The following is a 19,832-nucleotide window of genomic DNA, read 5'->3' as shown; positions in this document are numbered from 1 at the left end:
CATTTGAAAGGGTTTCTGCAAAAGCAATAAGAGTCAATTCATAGTAGTTACATCATAAATTAGGTAGCTTCATCATCTGTCTGAGCATTCAGCTCAAGCAAGTGATAGACACTGTAAAATTCACTTAATAATAAAACTAAATTGACAGCTCCCTTTGAAGTAATGTAAGCTTGTCTAGTGTTAACTATGATATTACACAGAATAAAGTTCAGCTTATATAAATATATTGGTAATCAGGGTCACAGTACATTAGAAAAAAACTGCTGGTCAAAGCTGCACTGAAAGGCTACTTGCTTTATTGCCTTCGAGGAACATAACAAAACAAGGCTGCAGTCAGTTAAAAAAACACTTGTTTTTCCCCTTTTACCTGTGTCATTCATAGCAACAATCACATGGCATTTGGCATTCTTAATGCTCTAGACATTGCAATTCAGTTGGTGTTTGAGAACCATATGAAAGTACATCTTTACAATTTATTTCACAAAAACGTTTGACACTTTGAAATAGTTCTACAGCAGTGAATAACTTCCTCACCCCATGTAAAAAATATCATATAACAGCTCTGCACTGGACTCTATGTTAAACCAAATCTCACACATTACCTTTATTATTCAAACAAAAATCCATTCCACTTCTACCTAGGCTGCATTAGTTTCTATTACCATTTACCTCCATTTAAATTTGTTGCTCAGGGTTCACTAATGATTACCAAGTAAGTAAATGTAGAGTACATGCAGTGCTGGAAATGTATAAATGTTTGTTCTGACCATTGCAAGCCCTTTCTACTTATGCTTGGTGCTGCATGATTTTTAGGGGAGAGAGGAAAATGACATTACAGGTTTCGTGTTTCTGCATAGTGGGCCATGTGAAATGCAGCCTTCTGAATTTTTTTTGTGTTTAGGTTTGTGGTAGACTTTGACCTCTGTATCAGTGTAATGGCTCACTTCCAGCACTGTTCAGACGTCATTTAAAATTTTTACTAATCATCCATCTTACTTAACCACAATAGAAATAAATGCAGAGCAAGGCTTAAGGGAGGAAACCATTCTTTTGAGAGCTTACTTCTTGACTAAAGGCACAGTCTCGGAAATATACACCCGAGCCAACTTTTCACTCATCAAGAGAGTCTATTTTGTTACCAACTCCAATTTTCAAAAATTGTTGACCGAGCAAAATGAAACATGAAGAGAGGCACAAAAAGGTGTCGAAGAGATAATACCATAACACTTTTTGCAACATATCTATAAACAAAACACATTTTTGATTCACAAAAAGAAACACTTCTTAACAAGTTGAACATTTTTAAAAGATGTAAATGGTCACTGGAAGAAGCCTCTTCTGATTTTTTTAAATAAATATTCTCAACTGTTGAAAATACTTTTGAACAAATAGAACTCATCTTCTTTTCATCAAGATCTTCGTCATCATCTAAATGGTCCAGCCATTTATACTTTTATGTATATATATATTTGCTATACATATAATCATATGTAGACATGTCATTTTCACTAGTAAAATACTATTATTATACATTTTATTTACACACCACAAAATACTGTGACTTGGGTGTAAAAACATGGCTTTCTATTTAACACTTGTAATATTGAGCACCCTAAAATCTTTTTAAAGCTATATACTTCTTTATTTTTATGTATGCTAAATATTGCACAGTTTATTTTTAGTAGCCACTATGCTCAAACTCTCTATCTTTTTGGTGAAATATATCTTTTCCAAGCATGCTTCTGATGTGGTGCCCCACATTGAAAAAACATCCACTTGGCAAAATCACACACACAGTTATACACAGGCACACTTGCACATTTGCAGTTAACAATGTAACAGCAACAAATAACATGAGCTAACTTCATCCCTCGATTTAAATTCACAAGCACAGATGATTTTGTCTCTTTCTTTGTGTCTTGAGTGCATGGACTGTATTTGAGCACCAGGGAGAAAAAGCACGTTTATTTTACATATGCAGCTTTATTTCCTCGAAGAAAGATTACTTTGTCATCTTAATCAACTGTAAAAAGTTATCAGCATGTACATTTTCATTATGTATTGCAGTTAACTACTCCTTGTGCACAATTTTAGTGCTTTTCTGAATGCAATTTATGGCTAAATTTTCTGAAACATTATTTCAGCATCTATTTTAAAGGAAAAAGCTTGCACACATTAAAAACAGAGACCATTAAAATTTAATATGGGAAAGAAATAATTAATACAATTTAGAAAGTAGAGGAATATGTGAGGCAAGAGCAATTCCCTACAACCACGTAAGAATTTTTTCCAGATGAAATGTGTATTTTGACAATGTACTTATCACACCAAGTGAACTAACATTTTTATTGTATAGATTCCATCCTGAAGAATTTATTCATCAAGAATTTAACCACAAAGAGTGATTTAATTACTTAGTTCTCTCACTTCTAATTAATATTGATTTATTGGGGGCATGGAAATTTATAATTCAGCAGGAAAATATCTTGTCTAACATTTATGCTTTTAAATGTGTTTAAAATATTTTTCAAGGAGTAAATTATTGAGTGATGTTTAGAAAACACTGATGCAACACTTACAACATCTGGAATGGAATTCAAAGGATTTTAAAATACAAAATTCTCCACAGTTATATTGCTAAAACCTTTATCAGTGTTTTTAGTGATTGAATATTTAAAAATCATTTCTAGAAAAGCTTTAATAGCAAATTATTAACTTTTTACTCTTTTAGTAACTTTAAAGCACCCTTACAGTGTTGATCACTTAAATGCCAATTTATTTTTTTCAGATAGCTCATCACCGATCAATAATAAAGTAATTTGCAAATCAAGATATTGATTTTTCATAGGCAGCAGAGCTGCTTTAGAAGTTGTAATCTTTCCAAGAGAGCAGTGCATGTGTCTTAATATCTTACATTACATGTAGCCAATGAATGCTTCAACAGCTCCTTCATCATTTTTAATTTAATTGTGCAGGTTTCCAAATAACCCTAGCAAAATTATTTTTCAGCATTGCTGAACGTGATTCAAACACAAGTAAGGGTATGTTTGGTTAGAAACCCCCAATAACACTTGATCATCACAGTGCTAATTTTAAAAAATAAAGGTATTACTTATTGGAAACAGGTTTCAGATTGGCTAAATAATACTTTCTTTCTAAAATATACCTATTTCAAGTCATCCTTCTTGTATTTCATCACTGATTGCAAAACCTCTTTAACATTCCTTATAAACGTCTAAAAGAGCAACTCCTGTGGCTATCACAGCCACAGACATAAACAGACTCCCTGCCAGTAGATATACCCATAAAAATGTGCATAGACTTGAAAAATCATGCCAAACCATGGCAGGACAAAAAATAACATCTACAGATTTTCAGCTTGCTTGAAATTGATATTGAGCAAGCATTTCCCTTGAAACATGGGTGATATATTGAGGATAGAATACAGGATGATTTCACATCCCACCACTGAGTGTACCTAATCATCGCTTCCCAAAATGGATGTCAGAGCACTGCAGTGCTGATGGAAATTTACAGGAGTGCCAAAAATGGGTTGTCATTGAAGCAATCTAGTTGCTCAATATATGTAACCCATACAACCAAATATGACGAAAACCTTTGATCAATTAAAGTCCTCACTACTTATGAGTTAAACTTAATGAGAACGATTATTACTCCATCACCTACTGTGACTTTCAGCTACTTTTCAGGATTTAGGTGGGAAAATGAGGAACTCCAAATTACTTTTTAGGAGTGTCTTAGACAGTAAAGTATTTCATCATACATCAACCTACCCTGTACAAGATTATACATACTACTTTGCAAAAATATGTATTTTATAAAAGTGCTAGAACAGAAAAGAGAATTCTTCCCTTAAAGTTATTTTTCAGATTACTATCATTGGTGTTAATAAAATAATTTAATCAAAAAAACTAAAATAAAATCTTGAAAACAATGCTAACATGTAAATTGTTTGTGAAAGATAATGGAAAACATTAATCACTGATCTCATTTTTGTCTCTTATGAGCACAATGTATACACCCATGCTAGGAGTGAAACCTGAACAAGGTTTAATCCAGGTCAAACATCACAATGGCAAATGACTTTCCTTGGCACTCCTTACAACAAAGGGGAAAATTAGGACGTAGGAAAAATGTCTAAACAATTTTATCAACTTGTAACCAGTCATTTCACTACATTATGATTTGTATGCAATAGGCCCATAAATCTGTGACATTAAGGCCATTCTATTTATTACAAGTCAGCCTTCATTAAGTTAAGGCTTAGGCAGACCTAAATCCCTACAATGGGGAGATAACAAATAAATTTATCATAAAAGCAACATCAATTCAGTTCCAACTCCCTCTGTAAAATGACATATGCACAGTGTTGTGAGTATTAATGCTTATGGGAATAAGGACAGTTTTTCTTCAAGGCAGGATGGGATGGGGTATGGCCAATGTTTTATTATTAAGAAACATTTCATGAAGGATGATATGAAGAAATAACAGCGATTGGGTGATGAAGGGTTGTTCATTGGAATTTAGCTTCTTTTGAGTGTATGCAGTAACTAGTGAGTGGATGACAGGTTTCATGTTTATGATGAAAAAACAGCTAAAATATCTTTCAACGATAATAATTTACTCCTCTACCCTCTTTATCGCTCATTCTTTTATTGCCCCAAGGGCGCACAAACATTCTTTTAAATTTCTCTCCCAAATCTTGGGCTAAAATTTCAATGATGTCCTTTCTTTCGCTTGTTTAAGCAAAGAGGATTTTGCATCAGCATTTTTCATCACTGGGGAGATCACTGGGGAGGACAGTTTCTTGGTGGGTGGGGGAGAAGTATTGAGGAAGGGAGGAGCAGGGGGTTAGCTCTCACTCTTGGCATCCGTTGGTTCATTATGCTCCCTCCTTTCTTTACCTTATCTCCCTGATCAATTCTTTTTGTTCCATATCATCACATATTTTCACAACCTATCATTCTTTTACATTTCACCATCCCATTCTTTTAGAGTGAAGTTTGATTGCTTGCTTGCCTACTATACTCGATTGCTTCAGGTGAAGGCGACGACGGACTCCTACATTTCTTTCAGAAGCTTTGAACGACACCTGTGTCCAAATATATAAGTATATTCGGCAGTGCCCTTAGCTCTAATAACGCACCGTCCTTTCCGTACTATAATAACGCCCCTTCCCATATTTAAAAATTCCGCACGCTCTCTTTTATTACTATTTTATTCGTTGTTTACCCCCTTCAGATGATGTTGCTTCGTTGGGGGTAGGAAGGGGGGTGTGGGGTCGCGAATCAAAACGGCGCGAGGACTGAAGTGAAGAGGGGAGGGAAGATGATTGGCAAAAATGGGAGGCCCTCTTCATTGAAGAATTTCCCAAGTCGTACTATAAAAATCATTCCTCATCGCTCAGCTCAAAAAAGGAGCATCGCTCATCTTTCAACCCTGCATTCGTCCGCATTTTCTCCCCCTCCCGTGTCCTTGCGTCCATCGATACATACAAAAGAATCGCCGACCCCCCGATCATGAACAACAGTTACTTTATTAATATCACCGCAGAGCCCTATCGTCGTCGTCCCGCCTTCTCCTGAACATTCTCCGCAGCCGAAAACTCTTCCTCCGCTTCTTTTGCTTCTTCTGGCTGCTCCTCCGGACCCCCCTCTCCGCTATTTTCTTATTGGTTCCTCGTCTCCCCCTCCCTGCTCCTCAGTGAAAGGGCCCACCCGACCTCCTATGCCTCCCGTGGCCGAAAGCAGTCTCGTCGTGCGACTTGTGGAAGGTGGGGGCGGGGTCTCTCAGTCCTCCGCCGCCGCTGGCGCCGCCTCCACCGCCACCTCCAGCCCCCCCGCGCCTCCCTCCCGCTAGGTCCACCATTCCGGACACCTCGCTCTCGCTCTTGGGCCGCGGAGGTGGGAGGCCGAGGACGGCGGCCGCTACACCCCCGCCGCCCCCAACAACCACGCCGCACACGCCGCCTTTGCCCAGCACGCTGCCCGGCACGCCAAGGTTGGAGAGCACGCCGCCATGCGGGGCACTCATGTCCGGCCTCCGCCTCTTCTTGCGTTTCTTCTTCCGGCGACCGCTACTGCTGGCGCTTCGGCCCAGACCCACGTCATCGTCCCCCTCCTCTTCGTCGCCGAGTTTCCTCCTCCGGCGGCGCCGGCGCCTCAGCTCTGCGGCGCCGTCTCCCCCGTCGCCCTCCACGTCCACCTCCTCGTCTTCCTCGTCCTCGTCGTCGTCCTCCTCGTCGCCCGAGTTCAAGGAGTCATCCGTAGAGGTGACGTGCTCCGCAGCCTCGGCAAGCGCGTTCACTACGGCGTTGATCGTCTTGCTTTCCCCCGTCGCGTCGTCCCGTTGCGAGACTAGGTTTGGGTTCTTCCCGATCTTGTTCAGCCTGCAAAAGAGAGTGGGGAGAGAAGGAGGGGGGAGGGCAGGGAGGTGAGATGTAAAGATCGACCTGTGCGCACTTTCTAGCTATGTTTTACGTTACTGATTCGCAAACCTCCTTTAAATGAACAAAAAAAAGTTTAGAGTCAATTATTAGTCCAACTCAGGCCATCAAGTTCGCCGGAGAAAACTTGAGGCTACCCATAATTTATTTTTGGAATATGTTGACTCTATTGGGTCTTTTCCCATTATCCTTATGCTGTAGTATTGTTTTAAGTGCCTCATTAAATTTTCGTGCACCCATTTTTGATGAAAGTAAACATTTTGATTGGTGACAGAGAAAAAATGATTCATTTTATGAAATATCAGCCTTACACCGCTTTTTAATAAAATTTACAGGATATTGTTGGTGGATCTCGAATGAAAGGGTGTAGAGGAAAACATAGGAGAGTATTCAAAGCGAGTATAACTCTGATAACCTCTGATTGACCTGATTACTGAAAATACAGCCAATAAATGCACACATACGAACTTCCATTTAAGAATTTCGATCAGTAGGCATTTAAACAAGAGGCGTTTTGGTAGAATGGAATGAAACTCAGGACAGAAATGCAAGGGATCTATTCAGGGAAAAATATTCATGAGTTTTTAAAGACTTTATGGCTCAATGATATTTAAATTGGTGGTAATTAAATAAGATACAGGCGTATGCATACACCTGTATGCGTGTCTTTATATGTACATTTATTAATAGGGGTTCATTGAAGGATTTCCGCTGCGAAGGACTGCGTGCGAATTTTCACAAACGATCATTTAATACTACTAATTGTGAAAGCCACGTATTTTCCTCCGAATGCATAGGCTTTCCTCCTTCCAGAGAATTAACCCACAAATTCCGACGTAATTAAAAAATAATGATGTACTAGAATCCTAACGTTTAATGAACGAGTAAATCAATAAAGGGGCAACCCCGCATGCTAAATAAGGTCACGGGAAGGTACTCGGAGTTCACGTAAGCGTCGCGCGAAGTGAAATGAATTCTAATCGAACGACTCCTTATTATGGCTTACCTCTCCGCGGCCACGCTCTCCATGGTTCGTCGCATCAGAGGATACTGGTCCAGTACGGCATTGAAGTGTTCAACGGAGAGGGAGAAAAGGTTGCAGTATGTTTCGGCCCGGACGGACGCCACACGGCGGGCATTGGTCAGGAGACAGATCTCGCCGAAGTAGGAACCATCGGAGAGTGAAGTGGCCACTTCTCCATTCGCCATCACTATGTCCACTATACCTTCTTGGATGAAATACATCTTGGTTCCGATTGTACCTTCCTTGATGATTATGTCACCTGATGAATGAGGCATAGACAAAATACGTTGGAATATTAAAAGTAAAGCAAGGATGGCAGATTCATTCTCTTTTGAGTAAAATATATAGTTTTCGTGCGAAAAAACGGGGAGATTTAACTATTACAAAGCCACAAAGTAAGAAGAATTATAAACATTCATCGGTTTAAAGAGAATTTAAAATAGAAAAACAGAAACATGTCTTGAAATATCTGAAAAAATGTGTGTAAAGTAATTAATTTGAGATACTATAAACGATAGACATAATTTGAGAGAGGATACACGGAGAGCATATTTTGAGGTTAGAGACAGAGTGCCGAGAAAGTGATTGTGCTCTGAAGATTTGATAATGGTTTATGGGTTGGTAATGTAAATTATTTTTGGTGAAAATTCACATGAGATGCAGCAGAATTTTCCGTAATTTGATATTCATCTTGAGTCTTGGGCGCAAAAATTGTGCAAAAACCAAGTTGTAATTAGTGGCCAGAAAATGGGGACAAATGTTGCTCAATTGAGGACAATTCACGGAACACAAGTATATATACCAGGAAAAGATTGTTCTATCTTCAAGTTCGTACGTTACATAATACAAATACTAGATTTAGTTGCTCTTGAAATTTAAAGGAAATAAAATTTGGGCGGCCAACATTTTTTTAACTTCGTTACAAAACATGGTGATGATACATAAATTTTAAGAGTACACTGAATAATTGAAATATTACATTGATGCGTATAAAGATACAATGCGAAGCAGGGATTGGAAGGACTTAATATGATGAGCTTTACTGGGAACACCTGGGATAGCCCGATGACCTTGTTCTGAGAAGATCGAGTGAATGAGTATGCAAAGCAATTACAAAAGAAGAATGACTCAAAAAGAAAACAATGAAATAGACGCCGGTAATATGGCTGAAAGGGAGAAATTTACTTCATACGAAAGAAATGGTACAACCATTGTAATTTACAGATATAAGTTTATACTTGATTATATATCCACTATCGTAGTTAAGAGGTTATTAGGGGAGGCTACAGATAGCAGAGGTCATTTGCACCAGAAGGAATAAGGTGAGTAATTAGGTAGGGGTTAGATGTTTAAGGGACGGAGGGAGGGTTGAGAGAAACTCGGCGTCGGCGTACTCTTAACGAAAGACTCCATGGGGTCTACATATAATTTAACGTCCCACCTGATGGACTGCGCACTCACTTAAAGTGCTCTCCAAAGAGCACAAGTAGGGATCGGTATACCACTAAAAAACCCAGTCATCACTAGGATTTGAACTGGGGCCATTGGTGGGGGGGGGGGGGGGAAACTAGTACTTTAGCCAGTGCAACATCCCGATCTCCCCATATCCACGATCTTCCGCAATCCAGTAACAAGGACGAGAAAGACTTAATTTACTATCCTTGTTTACTATGCATATTTACGATACATACAAGTATCCCTAGTTGCCTAACACACCCGGGGCTTTTCCAAGTTTACTGTTACTGGTACTTAATGTTATCGCGGAGTAAATGTGGGGTCGTAGTTCACGAGGATCAGAAGATTGGTCTGATACCTGTAAAAACTGGTACCAGATACGAACTAGATACGAGTATAATGCATATAAGTTAAATGTACTCGTAGTACCTGATATTTATCGAATCATCGATATCATTAGCAAAATGTGAATAAGAACCATTTTGCCTGGATCTCTGTGTTTATTTAATGAAAAGGATGAATTGTATAAATAGCAATATTAATAATCAACGTAATAATACAAGTAATAAATTTGGTTACATTGTATATACGAGGGACATCCGGAAAGTAGTACCCGTTCGTGAAATAAAGACACAAAAGTAAATGTTAACAAACATAAAAAATTTTATTTGAAAGAGGATACTTTAAACTACTTCTCAACATAATCTCCAAGCAAATTAAGGCATTTGTCATAACGTGTGACAAGTTTCTGTATTCCTGCTGCATAGTCCTTCGCCGCCAGCTCATTGAGATACGCGAGGGACCCATCTTGCACAAATTTTTGCATAATGCAGATGGTGTTTAACAATTTCATGAACAATTGTTCGAGAAACATTGGGAAAATGCTCACAGATGTCATCAATTGTGACGCGCCGATCGTTCCTCACGAATTCGTCAACTGAGCTCACCAGTTGGTCTGTAATGACAGACGGTCTCCCCGAACGCTCATCGTCGTGTGTGTTCCCCCTCCCCATGTTGAAGTTGCGACACCACCGCCGAACAGACGACTCGTCCATTACATTGTCTCCATACACCTCCTTTAATTGGCGATGAATATCACATGGGCGAACGTTTCTTGCATTGAGGAATTTAATCACTGCCCTCACTTCACAACTGGCGGCGTTCTCAATTTTTTTAAACATTGTAAACAATCACAGAAACAACACAGGCAATGCTAGCGTCACGCAACTTGGCTCAGAGAAGGCAGACAAGCCACTGAAGCTATCTGACCTCGTCCAGCGGCTACTCGCGTCGTCAGCACTTCATGCGGCACGAACGGGTACTACTTTCCGGATGACCCTCGTATTTCACAAAACATTAGTACTTGTATTTGCCATTCATTTCACATTTAATGGAGAATTTGATTCAGCGAATAAAAACTTGCCTAGACCTAGAACAATATTGAACCATAATCTATATTTTGAAATTTTATGTAAATATATTATAAAATACCTCAAAAATTAAACTGGCGGTTGGCTTTGGTTGGAGAGCGTAGAATCTCACCCAGAACTGTACTAAGGTGACATATGTGGGGGAGCTCCTTTTCCTATATCATGTGGAGTTTTCCTATAACTTCTGATGAACATAAAATCGGACATTTTCTTTACAAATATTTATAATAATCTTGAGCGACTTATTTTTAAAAAAGTATTTATTTAAAGGGACTGATTAAACATCTGTGAATCATCACCGAGAAAACTCCTTTATATATTTATAGGTTGTACTGCTTATAGATTAGAAACCTAATGAAGATGCATGCATGTATTAACGAAAGAGTACTAAGAGTAAATTTCACAATTAGCTATGCATGCATGTATTAACGAAAGAGTACTAAGAGTAAATTTCACAATTAGCTATGTTAAATAGCGGTTAGCACCGTTTTCAGGGTAAAATAGACTTATATCGAGAAGGTAAACGAGGAAATAGAGGAGGGCAGCATATGTTGTGAATAGGAATATAACATGTAAATATAACATGACATGCACTTAGGGTCTTCTTGGATGCTTCAGGCCAGAGTAAAAATTGTCCCGAGAGTTACTTTTATTACCTTTCACGACCTATATGCATGTAAATTTTTTTAAGCTGTAGATTAATCCTTTAGAAAGCTACCTGTATAATTATAGTGAATGTGCCCAATCAATCAATTTTTTGTTAGATATTTTTTTATAATTGTTTTTCATTGTTTGTGAGCGATTTAGTTTCTGATGTTTACCTTGAAGTACTTAGCTTAATGCTTACAGAATTATATGTTTAAGTGTATATTATGCTTTTAACCTTGCTTACGGAAAAAAATGTTCTATGAATCCCAAAAACGTGTCATGATAAATAAAAGAAACGCCAACTATTTGAACGTATAGCATTTAGTAGGGTAAAGCCCTACTTAATGAAAAACACTAATCAACATGTAGGACTTGGCCCTTAAAGTATATATAAGCCATTCCTAATTTTATTTTATTACACATTAACATATTTCCTAAATGAGCGATAACGCAAAAAAAAACAATTCCCATCTCCACAATTAAATTGAATTTTAAGAGATGGAATGTCCAGTCACACAAAAAAGTGAATTTAGCCCTCAATTAAAACTAAATCTTATGTAAGATCAATATTTATCAAACTTATTAGGATTAGATACAGAATTTATTAGTGATATCCCTGAATGGTGTTGCTTAATATGGCACTTTGTTGTCAACCGGTCATCATAGTCTTACGGTTACTTTTTTACAATGATGAGCCATAATCGGGGATCCGGGGTTCAACGTAAGCCCTCTGAATATTGGAGCACCATCGTGAACTACTAATTTAGTATTTTTATTCGGTGGGAAAAAGTAATTGCAATGAAGATTCTTATCAGCTATAAATCCTTACCTGGCTGGAAGACCTCGTATCGGAGTTTGGTGACGACGTCAGAAACAAAATTTGAGTCCGCGTTGGCGAAAAAAGGCACGGACGCTACCAAAGAGCGGCAGTTGTAGTTGATCACGTCCTGAAAACGATATTGAGGATTACTAAATTATCTGATAATAATATGTGGTTAGTATGACGGCGACAATAGCAATGGAGTAAGGTCTAAAATAACACGCGAGGGAAGCCTTCTCGGGTATTCCACCAGGTCAGGTCAGGTACACAACTCTCGTGAAAAACCCAAGAAGACTTCACTCGCAGCATACTCCGGGGCAGAAACTTTTACTTTGCTAAAAATAACATTCAAATTATTTTTGGTCGCAAGTAAACATTGTGGAGTAAAATTCTGCAACAGTGCTTATTTGCATTAGAATAGAAATTATTATGTCTTCAGAAATTTTATAAAACATGATATTATTTTATCTCTAAGAATAGTGGGAACTTAATTTACTAAAATGAGCTAAACGATTCTCTAAAGGTTACGTTTAATAAGGAGCAAGGTGACGTAATAGGCAGATCAATATAAGCTGTGCTAATATATATATATATATATATATATATATATATATATATATATATATATATATATATATATATATATATATATACTCACACACACACACATTCAAACACGAAATCCCGCCAAACGGCGAAAAAATACTCATTTATATAGAAACAGATATAAGGAAAATGGAGCATTCGTGATCTGCTGGATTCCGCCTTCCCCACCTCTCCTGTGTTCGTCCTTTATGTGTGTTCCTATCCATTTTCCTTTTATCTGTTTCTATATAAATGAGTATATATACAATAAATTGGACAGCAACAAACAATTTAGACACACATAAAAAGATCACTCACACGTTATTTCTTGATAATTTCGACGGAGCAGAATTCCGTCGAAATGATCAAGAAATAACGTGTGAGTGATCTCTTTATGTGTGTCTATATTGTTTGTTGCAGTCCAATTTATTATTCAATACTTCCGTGTTACGTCGACGAAATCATCTATATATATATATATATATATATATATATATATATATATATATATATATATATATATATATATATATATAAAACACGACCAAGCCTTGAAAAAAGAGAACCTATAAGTGGGAAATGATGGAGGCTTTATGAATGATGGTGTGTATCACTCGAAGTAAAATCTCCATTTTCGATGGAGGCTTTAGAATGATGGTGTGTTTATGTTACCTTTAGAGGTTAGTGTATTTATTTTATATATATGTATATGTATACATATACATATATATATACTTAGACATATATATATATATATATATATATATATATATATATATATATATATATATATGTCTAAGTATATATATATGTCTAAGTATATATATATGTATATGTATATATATGTATATATATATATATATACATAGACAAAAGACAAAAACACAGAAACACACAAAAAAGAAAAGAAACTCGCTAGTTTTCGGATTTTCGGCGGTTCAAGCCACCAAAAGGAAGGAACTCAAGGTTCCTTCCTTATCTTCCTGATTTTTTATAATCATTTAATTATTGCCCATTCGGATTAGTCTGGCAGGCTCAAGATTTCCCTCATACGTAAGAAAAGCAAAAATAAATATGTACATGTTAAGATTGTCAACACTATCTCTCGATAAATTAACCAAAAATAATGAGGGCGGTTTTGATCTGACCCTTGATCTTATACTTATTTAGTGAAAAAACTTTAAATTCAACTATACTGATGTATTAATTTTATCACCATATGTTTTATTTAACGGGCCAAAAAGTACCTAAGAAATTCAGCTCACCGCTTAGCCAAAAAAAAGTTGTAAGTAAAACTTAGTATAATGGAACAACTTTATAACGTCATATTTGTATATTTAAGCGTGCGAAATCGAAGTGTCCAGAATATTTAAACAATATTAGCAGCGTGAGTTATATTTTTTCTAATAACACTTCCAATTAAATCACTCTTTTGGGGGTCTACGATAGCACTCGATGTACATCTCGAGTACCAAAGTCATTTAACTTTGGTACTCGAGATTTGCCAGCATCAACTCTCTATGAAATTATGGCTGATGTAATAACAGAAAATTGTATGCATAAATACCTTGATAAATAACTGATAGCACTGTTGCAATATTAAATCGTTTATTATTACATATTCATGGGTTTTATTCTTTCAGTCAATGCATATTATTTATCCCAGGAACTTAATTAAAAGGCATTATCTTTGAAGCTAAAAATCAGGGATGAAAATATGTAAAAACGAATGAGATACGCACGTTCTGGAATAATTCAAAAGACAGTCGTCAAAACTAATGAGTCACCGTTTGTGCTGAATATTTGAAAAAGCCATTTCACACAGCAATAAAATTATTAATAATATTGACCAATAAATAATAATTTGATAATACAATTAGGAGTTGTTAGATCATCATCAAAGTTTTATAAATGTTCCCAGTGCAAGGTTTTGGCCTGCTATTTTGAATGAAATTAAGACGCACAATCCGCAGTTATTCGATCTCTGTTAGGTATTTTTATTGTATTATATGAAAAAAGAGGAAAAGGTCAAAGTCATTGGGCATTGTATAATATAAATATTGTTTAGGAAAGCAGCTTTGGAAACCATGAAAAGACAGTATTTATCAGAGATATCTAATAATTCCGTTTATTTTGTGGAATTATTCTCATTCATAGGAGCACAATTGGAAATAGGAAAGTTAAAACCTTAAATATAATTGTATCTGGTGCCAAAAAAAGGATATTTCGTGAGCATAGATCGACAAAGAAAAGTTCAAATGATTTCAATATAATTCAAATACTTCCCCGAGTCATCTCGAAAGTAAAAATACGACATGGGTGCATTTCTATGATTGAAAAAGGAAATATATTTACAGACACCAAGACCAATAATGGAAATAAATTAATACGTGGCTTCAGTTTGACTGATGAAATATGACCGGACAAGTTGTAAGGTGAAAATTGTGAACAAAAACAGGGACTCTGTTTCTCCTTCCGCATCTAATGGAAGCTTGAAAGTTTACACTCACCTCGCGTAGCTTCTCGGACAGCTCCCCAAGGATGGCCTCCTCGTCGAAGAACTTTCCCTGGTATCGGTGTTCGAAGTACTCCGTTATCCGCTGTCGCATTTCGCGGGGCAGCTTCCTGTACGCCATGTACTCCTCCACTTGCTTCACCTGCTTGCCGTCAGAGAGAGCGCGCGTGCAAAGATAGAGGAGGCGGGTCGCGCGCGCGGGAAGCGTGTGCCGTGTGAGAGAAGTGAAGCAGCAGCGTGGCGATCGAGCGTTGAAGGGGCGGATACCCCAACACAAGGCGTGTTGTGGCAACCCGTGTAGGAGTTTGAACGCGTGCGCGACGATCGGGGTTTCCTCTGAATGAGGGGATAGGGTGGGGGATCGGGGTAGGGACCGAGGGTATAAAACACGAAGGGTCGCAGGCACGCGCTCAAAGTCAGGGAGGGGGAGCGAAGGAGGCGTGTTCTCCTTGCGAGAGGCCTTATTTTTTTCGCCGACGAGCTGAAAGCGGCTTAATTTCCAAGACTGTGCCATTTCGCAACTCGGCACTGACGTGCTTTGGAAGCTTGCTTTGCTCGTGCGTTTTCATTTTGATGGTGAATGGTGCGCTATTTCATTAATTCATCGGTGGTGTCTCACGATCGCCTGGTAGGTATTGGTTTTTCTCCCAAAAAATTTGAGCATTGTGACATGCGTATGAAAAAAGTCGATGATGTGAAGTGGTAAAAATTATGGAAAATAGAAGTTTAAAGAAATATTTCATGTCGTGCAATGATATATTAAGGAGCGATTAAGATGAGATAAATTTGGTTGCAAAAATATTTTGAAAAATCTGAAACGTGCAAAAATTAATAAAATTAATAAAGTGATTGAAAAATAGAATGCTTCAGAGCAAGCAACAGTCAGGTTAAGGCTGATTGCCCTCCAGTTTTTCATTAAATCGGTTACCAAAAATCTATCCCAAAGTGTTGTCGATTTTCTTGTTATCCTTTGACACGTGATTTAAAAACAGGTATATTTCTGGCATACTTATCGCATGAAACGTATTAACAACAGGATTGCTAATAAAGTTGAAGGTGAGTAACTCTAAACGAAACTTCATGATTTTCTGATAGCAAGACAATATTAAATTGTGTGAAGTAGATGGGCGACTTTGAATTTCATGACGATAGCTACCTTTAAAATTAACGAAGAAGTGAAAATAAATCAAATACCCATCATAAGGAGCCACGGAATAGAAAGGCATTCCATATAAATTTATCTTTATGACACTAGTAGTAATAGATTTCTTCCAAATTCGCACGTGGTGTTGTTCTCCGACTCTTATACCCGATTCATCGTCCGTCGACATTGGAGGGTAGGGTAAAGATGAAATAACGTAGAATGGAGTTATACTATCGGAATACATCCAGCATACAGATAAATACTATGGCACAAACTAGGCAAACTGTTAAAAATAAACTAATCCTTAGTTAATCACCGAGGGAAACAAATTTATACTACTCTGAGGGAGCAATGAAATAAAAATACTTCATTCAGTGCCACAGAAAGGTTCACACAACAGTTTAAAGTTGAATATTTATTTGTTGCTTCAACACGTTTTGGATATGTTTACTGCCTCGAGAGTATCTCAGAAATCGACCCGAAAGTGAGTCTCGAAGCCAACGTTGCTGCCATCTTGTATTTCTTGTCGACATTTATTAGTTCCGAAAAAAATATTGTTCCTCTCTGTTTCAAAAGTAATAGAGCTCACTCTTAGAGATAAATTTCATTTTATTTGTGTCACAAATATAGAACACGTTTTCAGATCATCTAAACTTAAAGGCTACCTAAGATCTATTTAACCTGCAAGATACATTGCTATTGAATTCTGAGGCACAACTTAAGTAACAATTCAACTGTTTCTGTTTTAGCCCATTGAAACTCAAAGTGGAGTTTTTGATACTAGTGTAATTAGACCCAAAAGATATCATAACAATTATTATTGGCTCCATACATTTCTATATTTCATCCATTGTACACGAGATGCCCATATTCGAATGACTTTCTGCTTGTGATCAGGGGTGGGGTGAAATTAGGGGAATTTCAAAACTTCATTTTTAATGAAATGCGTATTTTAAGGCGCTCTTGAAGATGATATCGAAATTAAATATAAAATAAAAAAAGGCCTTAAAAAGCATATTTTCTGTGTTACGAGAATATAGTGTGTCATATAAAAGCATGAAGAGCGCTGTGAAGCTAATATAAGATGAAGATATTAACTCGGTGAGTGAGCATCGATTTGATAGGCAGACATTACATTTGGAAATTTCTATCTGAAGCACAAAAGCAATACTGTTACTCTTTTGCGTTGAGATATAAAGCACAAAAATGTATTATACACACCGAAGCATGTGTTTACATTTAAGCACTCCACAAAGAATAATTTAAAAATCAACAGTTCTGTTCAAATACTCAAAGTGATTTTAATTTCATGATTAACCATTGGATTACTTAAAATTAAAAACTAAACAAGGTAGTAGTGATACATATATTTCTAATATACTAGTTTAAAAAGTATGAAATTGAACTGGTGTTCTGTTTCATGAGAAAAATGTCAGAAACATTATAATAAGTGAAATACATTCTATTTACTCGGCATATTACGGTAAAATATTCGATTACGGATTATTTAATAAATCGTAATCCATGCCGTAGTTATTTCCCATTCACTATTTAATTGAAATTATATTACGGAAATGATATCTAAAGATACTCAGGTATACGAGTATCAGTATGCACATTCCAAGTAAAAATAATTTTTCTAAATTGCATACAAAAGCTATGTATATTAAAAATATCTAGTAGCTGTAAAAAATTTTAATTATTTAAATAATAAGAAAAGATAAACCTACACAAAAATTCTTTTATCCAAAATAATTTTTTTTGCACCCGAGTTTTACCGCTTTTATATTATTTTTGTAATTTATAATACTTTAAAAAAAGTCTTTTAGATATGATTCAATTAAAGACATCTTTTATTTAATTGCAATGACATACACATTTATCTCTGAACCCTTAAAAATTAAATTACTTATAATCCATAAATAAGATAATGGATAAGGTATAAAGTAATGATTTCAATGATCGTGAGATATCCTTAAGTCTTCGGAAAAAATGTAGTTGCCTTTATAAAAATTATGAATTGCCTTAAAGAGGGGTTATTTACATTGAAAATATTTGATAAATTCATTACGGTGGCAAGTTAAATTAGAAAGAGTTCGCAATACAATGGAAAGCTGAAGATTACACTAGTTTTACCTATTCGTTCGTTATTTTTCTGTTCATTCATAAATGGTATCAATGATTACAGCTTAGTACTTCTTAACTGGATATAAAGAAATTATTATCTTCCAGTACAGGTAATAATAATGACCCATCTACCCTCCAGAAGTCTTGTGAAAGAGCTTGGAGAGCGAGAGAGAGATTTGTAGACTGGATCTCCAACTGTTGGCATTTCATAAATATAATTAGTTACTTTGTGACAACATTATGGTTAAATAAAGTCGCAAGCAATCACACTAAAGTTCAACTTTTTAGTTCACACCAATGAAACCAATTCAGGCAATCTTGAGTGAATTTGAACATGTTCGGATCACCCCATACTTGTGCTTAGAAAATATCGCGCCCGCATAATGTATCCCCCGAGTCAGTAGACTTGGGATTGTATAAAACAGAAATACTGGAACTGAAATAAAGGCAAACTAATAACTCTTTACGTATTATCTATGATTGATAAATAATTTTACAAACAGAATCACTTTGTTGTGGCACTGTTATAAAAACATAAATGTGAATGCATACGTATGCCATTACAATTAATTCAAGTATGAAACAGCAAATGTTGATGCTTAAATGCTTGAAACGTATTCGCTAATTAAAATACATAATTTCTTTGGAATGTGCATTAAAGACAGAGCATTTCTTAAAAGTTTTCTGAATGAAATTTTACATGCACTGCATACAATATTGAGTTCAAAGTGATAAAAATATTCAAAGAAAAAAATATGAAGTGGTTGCGAAGAAGATCAGTTGCTTCAAAATTTGCAGAAAAGCGAATGGCTTTGCGAACACAATGAACAAGAAGAAAGCTGAACTACTTTTTTATACTTTACCTTTTCCCTGTATTGCCTCCGGGAGGAATCTAAGCTCTGTATAAGGTTTGTGGCGTGCCCGAGGAAGAGGGCGTAGCAAGTGGCTCCCGATATCATGGAGAGCATTGTGAGCCACATGTCCGTTAAGGATTGCGGCGGGAAACGGCCGTAACCAATGCAGAGCATATGAGACATGGCTTTGAAGAGCGCCCATGAGTATTGCTCCAACCAGAAGGACTCCTGCGAAAAATAAATGAAATGAAAATTTTGCTTCCCAAATTTGTTAGAGATAATAATATAAGTGGTGACTCCTATTATGATGATATTTTGGTCATTTATTTAGCTTAATAGTAACAAGCTTGTGGATACTGGACCAATTACTTTTTGATCCTGTATGATAAATTTTATAATTTGAACAGCATTCAATAATTTCATCGTATTTTCAGCATATGGAAGAGGAAATATTCCTTTCTTCGTAAAGTCGTTCTGCCACCCCCCTAACAATATGTGATACGTAAGGTTACCAGTTGTGCCTGATATCGTTGCAAAATAATTGCGTCTATTTTGGCGGATTTATTTAGAAACTCTTTGCAAAAATAATCTTCTGTTAAAATATCGGAGAAAAGTTTTTTATTAGGCATTTTTCAGGCTTCGCGGGGTGCTAATCTCGAATCTTCTGAGGTGCGTAGTTGCAGGGCGATATTAGAGTAAAATATAACGTGAATTTTTTTAATAATTAAAACTTTCCAAGTAGATCATGCTTTCTTTCAACTCTG

The 19,832-nt window shown here is 36.5% G+C and overlaps 1 protein-coding gene across 5 annotated transcripts in view; it reads right to left on the bottom strand.

The window, feature by feature from the left end:
* Positions 1 to 267: 267 nt before the first annotated feature.
* Ih (hyperpolarization activated cyclic nucleotide gated potassium channel Ih) overlaps positions 268 to 19,832 on the bottom strand; it is a 375,624-nt gene continuing 356,059 nt past the window's right edge. For all 5 annotated transcript variants that reach the window (XM_071590323.1, XM_071590290.1, XM_071590315.1 and 2 more), the window contains 5 exons: positions 19,078 to 19,296; positions 14,939 to 15,085; positions 11,853 to 11,970; positions 7,473 to 7,749; positions 268 to 6,409 (listed from right to left, as the gene is read on the bottom strand). In XM_071590323.1, the coding sequence (XP_071446424.1) occupies positions 5,722 to 6,409; positions 7,473 to 7,749; positions 11,853 to 11,970; positions 14,939 to 15,085; positions 19,078 to 19,296 (1,449 nt within the window). In that variant the 3' untranslated portion in view covers positions 268 to 5,721. The remainder of the gene's footprint in view (positions 6,410 to 7,472; positions 7,750 to 11,852; positions 11,971 to 14,938; positions 15,086 to 19,077; positions 19,297 to 19,832) is intronic.

The sequence above is a fragment of the Hetaerina americana genome, unplaced genomic scaffold (genome assembly GCF_022747635.1).
Source record: "Hetaerina americana unplaced genomic scaffold, ioHetAmer1.1.p SCAF_1, whole genome shotgun sequence".
Classification (NCBI taxonomy): Eukaryota; Metazoa; Arthropoda; class Insecta; order Odonata; family Calopterygidae; genus Hetaerina; species Hetaerina americana.
The sequence above is the reverse complement of the archived record's forward strand: the minus strand, read 5'-3'. Positions and strand labels throughout refer to the sequence as shown.